This window comes from Camelina sativa, chromosome 8 (assembly GCF_000633955.1).
Source record: "Camelina sativa cultivar DH55 chromosome 8, Cs, whole genome shotgun sequence".
NCBI lineage: Eukaryota > Viridiplantae > Streptophyta > Magnoliopsida > Brassicales > Brassicaceae > Camelina > Camelina sativa.
In genome coordinates, this window is record NC_025692.1 from 2,971,782 (window position 1) to 2,977,421 (window position 5,640).

The 5,640-nt window shown below is 40.9% G+C and overlaps 2 protein-coding genes across 4 annotated transcripts in view; one reads left to right on the forward strand and one right to left on the reverse strand.

The window, feature by feature from the left end:
* Positions 1-851, forward strand: part of LOC104709156 (putative F-box protein At5g15660) — a 2,733-nt gene extending 1,882 nt beyond the window's left edge. Inside the window, exon 2 of the mRNA XM_010425812.1 lies at positions 278-851. Within this exon, the coding sequence (XP_010424114.1) occupies positions 278-851 (574 nt within the window). The remainder of the gene's footprint in view (positions 1-277) is intronic.
* The window catches only part of LOC104705850 (protein furry homolog), an 11,908-nt gene continuing 8,816 nt past the window's right edge, over positions 2,549-5,640 (reverse strand). The window contains exons 19-20 of one of the 3 annotated variants that reach the window (XM_010421939.1): positions 3,809-5,615; positions 2,549-3,728 (exon numbers count right to left, since the gene is read on the reverse strand). In XM_010421939.1, coding sequence (XP_010420241.1) covers positions 2,726-3,728; positions 3,809-5,615 — 2,810 coding nt within the window. In that variant the 3' untranslated portion in view covers positions 2,549-2,725. Of the gene's footprint in view, positions 5,637-5,640 lie in introns of all 3 variants that reach the window. The other 2 variants (XM_010421936.1, XM_010421937.1) reach the window with 2 other exon arrangements.

Genomic DNA, 5,640 nt, shown 5'->3' on the forward strand with positions numbered 1-5,640 from the left:
ATCAGCACATGGAGTGCAATTATCATCATGTTAATGGACTGATAAGCGTTGGATATGGTCAAGAGCAAATCGTATTTAACCCCATCACTGGTAAATCCATAACTTTACCACGTGCCAGAACAAGGAGAAAGCTGGTAAACAGTTTCTTCGGGTATGACCGTGTTAGTGATCATTTCAAAGTTGTGTGCATGACAGAAAAAATGTATGGCCGTCGTGAAGAACCATCATCGGAACATCAAGTGTTGACGTTTACATTGGGAGCTGAATCATCAGCTGTTGTAAAGAAATCATGGCAAATGATAAATTGTAGCATTCCTCACCGTCCTTGCTCTAAAGGTGTGTTCATAAATGGTGTTGTGTATTATGTTGCTAGAACAGGGGCAGAAATGTCGCATATGAGGTTAATGAGGTTTGCTCTGAGCCCTGGTGACAGTTTGGATCTTTTTACTAGTTTACCTGAAGAGATTGAAACTCCAAGTATATATAATCTCTTATTGATAAACTACGAAGGGAAAGTAGCCATACCCACTAATACTTCATTCTATACATATGATGTGTGGGTTATGAATCAGGAAGGTGGAAAACATGAATGGTTGAAGAAGATAACTTTCAGTATTGAACCTTGGAAGAGTTTATTCGACTATTTATACGTGAGAGGCACTACTCATACGGGTGAGATTATTTTAGCACCAACGCACTATAGTAATGAGTTTTATATCTTTCATTACAATCCCGACAAGAAAAGTTTTAGAAAGATTGGTATTCAAGTATCCGCACGCTATAGGGTTAAGTTTCATTATAAAACAGCATATGTTTTTTCGGATTACGTTGACAGTGTTAGGTTGTTGTAGGAGAGATCAGTTGAAAGGGTCTTTGATACCCATAATTTATTTTTCTTTTTTTACTCTCGTCGATAATTATTATCATCATTATTCTTTTTTTCTCAAAGTTTGACTCATTTTTGTTGTTGATAAAGTTACAATCCCGATATGAATAGTTTTATTAAGACCAATGTTCAAGAAAGCGCTACGCGTTAATTGGGCGGTGGTCAACGCCTAGCGCCTAAAACGCTTAATCGGGGCCTAGATAATTTTAGACAGTTTAGGCGTTTTCAACATAGAACATTATATATGTGATATTATAGATAAAAATATATGCTAGATAAATAAAAGTAATAAATCATAAACAAAAATTAGATATATACATATATATATATATATATATGTTTTAATTGATTGCAACAACATATAAAGGTTTTATAATTATGTATATGAATGTACAATTTTAAATTTTAAATATAATAGTTAAAAATTAGAAAAATATATTAAATTGAAACATATGTGATTTTAGGCGGTCGTCTAGGCGTCGGTTGAGCGCCTAGCGCCTAGACGGCGCCTAAGCGACCGCCTTTTCGAACACTGACTAGGACTAAGCTTGAAGAATCCGCAGACATACACGAGCTATGGTATTTTCGACCCTAGTAAACAAAACCCATTAATGTGAAAAAAACCCTCAGATCGTGTTTTCATTTTTGGTAATTCCAATTTACAGTTTTCAATTTTGGTTGGCTTCACTTACTAGTTCTTTAATTTGTTTCCTAGAAAAAAACCCCAATCATAAAAGTAACAAATAAAAGTTTCGTCCTTAAACGTCTTGAATACACTGGAATCTACTAACCCCGAACATACAAGTTAGTTGCTATAACACCAAACTATTCACACACGACCACATTGCTTCTCTAAAACTTCTGAAAAGCATACAAACAAAAAAAATGGCAAAACTTTACTGCAAAAGTTACATGTTTGCGATTGTTGTGACAAAAGGCACCAATCTTCTATAATCTCTTCTTCCTAGAGCGCAATTATCAAGAACCCGACCCAACATTAGCCTCGTGTTCTGCAAAGCCACATCTCTCGGAGGTATCCCTGACTCTGCCGCAGCTGCACCTAGAGGGAAAGCTTGCGACATTGTTGCAGCCATCATTGCGTACTGAAGAGGTCCGCTCCGGGCTTTAAATGAAGTCTGAGGTACAAGCGTTTTCTCATCAGTCCCGTTTTCAGAGTAACAGGAATCCTGAGGGTGGGATCCACCAGTACCCCCTTGTACCGGGCTGCAGCTCTGAAGAAGGGCTTCANATATATATATATATATATATGTTTTAATTGATTGCAACAACATATAAAGGTTTTATAATTATGTATATGAATGTACAATTTTAAATTTTAAATATAATAGTTAAAAATTAGAAAAATATATTAAATTGAAACATATGTGATTTTAGGCGGTCGTCTAGGCGTCGGTTGAGCGCCTAGCGCCTAGACGGCGCCTAAGCGACCGCCTTTTCGAACACTGACTAGGACTAAGCTTGAAGAATCCGCAGACATACACGAGCTATGGTATTTTCGACCCTAGTAAACAAAACCCATTAATGTGAAAAAAACCCTCAGATCGTGTTTTCATTTTTGGTAATTCCAATTTACAGTTTTCAATTTTGGTTGGCTTCACTTACTAGTTCTTTAATTTGTTTCCTAGAAAAAAACCCCAATCATAAAAGTAACAAATAAAAGTTTCGTCCTTAAACGTCTTGAATACACTGGAATCTACTAACCCCGAACATACAAGTTAGTTGCTATAACACCAAACTATTCACACACGACCACATTGCTTCTCTAAAACTTCTGAAAAGCATACAAACAAAAAAAATGGCAAAACTTTACTGCAAAAGTTACATGTTTGCGATTGTTGTGACAAAAGGCACCAATCTTCTATAATCTCTTCTTCCTAGAGCGCAATTATCAAGAACCCGACCCAACATTAGCCTCGTGTTCTGCAAAGCCACATCTCTCGGAGGTATCCCTGACTCTGCCGCAGCTGCACCTAGAGGGAAAGCTTGCGACATTGTTGCAGCCATCATTGCGTACTGAAGAGGTCCGCTCCGGGCTTTAAATGAAGTCTGAGGTACAAGCGTTTTCTCATCAGTCCCGTTTTCAGAGTAACAGGAATCCTGAGGGTGGGATCCACCAGTACCCCCTTGTACCGGGCTGCAGCTCTGAAGAAGGGCTTCAAGAACACTCAATGCCTCCCAACACAGAGTGCTTTCGACTAGCTGCGAAACGATTGTGTACATGTGGGGACTCTGAGAAGCATCCATGGGAGTGTGTTGGAGCAATGCCTTGAGCATCAGTAATATGACTCGTTGGTAATCCACTGGTCCTTTTTTTAGCAGTCTTAACAAGTGACCGAAAGCTAAAGCTGAGTGTTTCGGGAACCATTTGTTGCAGAGCAGAGGAGAGACACATGCAAGGAGATTCTCAACTCTTTTAATTTCGCCACGAGCATAAGCAACAAAAACAGTAGCCAACTCATCGAGTGATTTTGCCCGACACCAGACAGCAATATTAGTTGCCACAGAACATGCCTTTTGATACTGCTGCTGGAGTGGTAACGCAGAAACCATGACTTGGTCTTGACTCAGCTGCAAGCAAAGCCAAGGAAGTAGACCTGTGATATGCATAAGGAGTCTTGTCTCAGCATCGCCAAATATAGAGTCACATGAAGGCACTGTAATCCTTGATAGCACCTCAATGGAGAACTCGTGGCTAACAGTAGACATCAGTCCTTTGAGGACAAGAGGTTGTACACCTTCGAACTTTGGAAGAGTTCCACTTGACGGTGGCATCTCGTACCCTCTAGATTCTGTCCTTTGGAATTCGNATAAAAGTTTCGTCCTTAAACGTCTTGAATACACTGGAATCTACTAACCCCGAACATACAAGTTAGTTGCTATAACACCAAACTATTCACACACGACCACATTGCTTCTCTAAAACTTCTGAAAAGCATACAAACAAAAAAAATGNGGTCAATAATACGGGAGAAGAGCTCAAGAACCTGGCAATAGACATGGACAAAGTCTGTGTGCATCATGGCCACACAGCCCCAGAAGAGCTGTGGGTAGAGTATGACTTTCTCTGGCTCCATATTTTCTACCATGACCTGTAGCGTCAGAAGGATTTCCATAATAAAACCCAAAACTGGAGGAATGGGATTGCTAAGACATCGATGAAGACAACGTAAAAGGGAGACACAAGCATCACTTGTCACACTTGGCCGAAGCGCACGGTATATTTGGTGTGACCGACATGCTAGATGTCTTGACGTGCATTCCATAGCCCATTTGAGAGCTTCAGTTCCCCAAGTTTCTCGAAGATCCCCTTGGAAGAATATCGCATCAACCATACTCTGAACAAGTGCAGACAAAAGAGCGGCACTAGGAAGATCTGTTCTCACAACTGTTGGATCTTCATTCTCCCACATCATGCTTCCTCGTTTTGATTGAACATACTTAATTAAACTCACAACCTGTTGTTTGTTCTCTCCATCGCTGTTTTCCACCTCATATAGCTCCAGATGCCGACCCGCTAGTGAGTACAACAAATTCACAAGCAAATGTTGACAATGCTCTAGCACAATGTCTTCAGAGCTATCCATAGAAACAAAAGTGACGTGGAAGAGCAAAGGCAGATGTTCCCTAAAATCTTCATCATTCTCATATGCGATTTCTGCAAGAAGAATCAGAGCTATATCGGCATGAGTGAGTGAGTGCTGTTGATGTCCCTGCAAGGCTGATTGAAGTTCCTTTGCATTGACACCATGCATTGCGATCCCAGAATGCAACACATCTTCTCCAGAATTTGGTGTATCAATGAGGTAATCTCCACTATCACGTGAGACATGGCGACTTCTCAAACTTCCTGTAGAGCTACGAACTCCCATTAAAGGTCCTGATGCATTCACCAACGATGGCAGGAGCTGACCAGAACGACCAGTAGCTACAGGAACAATATTCAACTCAGGAGGCATTGGACTTAAAGGCCCAGAAGCACTTCGCCCAGTCATGCCTGCTGTTCTCCAGCTTAGGCTTCCACTTGTATTCCTAAGGGGGCCATCAAGGGAACCTCGGACAAGAAGTGGTGACATATGTGGTTGGTTGTCTGCAACTGAAGCAACTTGAGGTGCTGTGGCAGGTCCCTGAGAGAACTCCAGCACAAAGTTACCATTGGAATCACCCCGGTTTGCACTATAACCAATGGGTTCGATACTGTCTTCCAGCATCCGCTGAGACAGTTGGTAAACCAGGTGATCAATAGTACGCTGAGGACATATCCGTGCGAGGTACAAACTTACACGTTTAGCAACAGAAAAATATGTAGCAAATGCACCAGTTATTTCAGCAGATGCATTTGAATCACAGTCCTCAATACCCTTTGTGATCAAGAAATCCAATACAGGGCTAATGTTTCTGGGCTTACTAGCAATGGTACTCCAAAGTTTTTCAATTTCATCAGGGAACTGATCCCCATGTCGCCATGTGACATAGTAAAGACTTTTTAGTAATCTTTCACTCCAACCCGAATCCTTGAGTTTCCAGAAATTAAGGTTCTCAATCCATGGAGCCATACAGGTCAAGACCTGGTGCTGAGCAATTATATCAACAGCATCAAGCTGACGCTGCATAATTTCTTCACAAAGCAGCTGGCTTAACTCGGGATGATCCTTGGCGAGTTTGCAGGAGAGCTTGTACTGGAACTGTTGATATGAATCCGGAAGATTACCTACAACTGCTGCTCTATAGCCTCC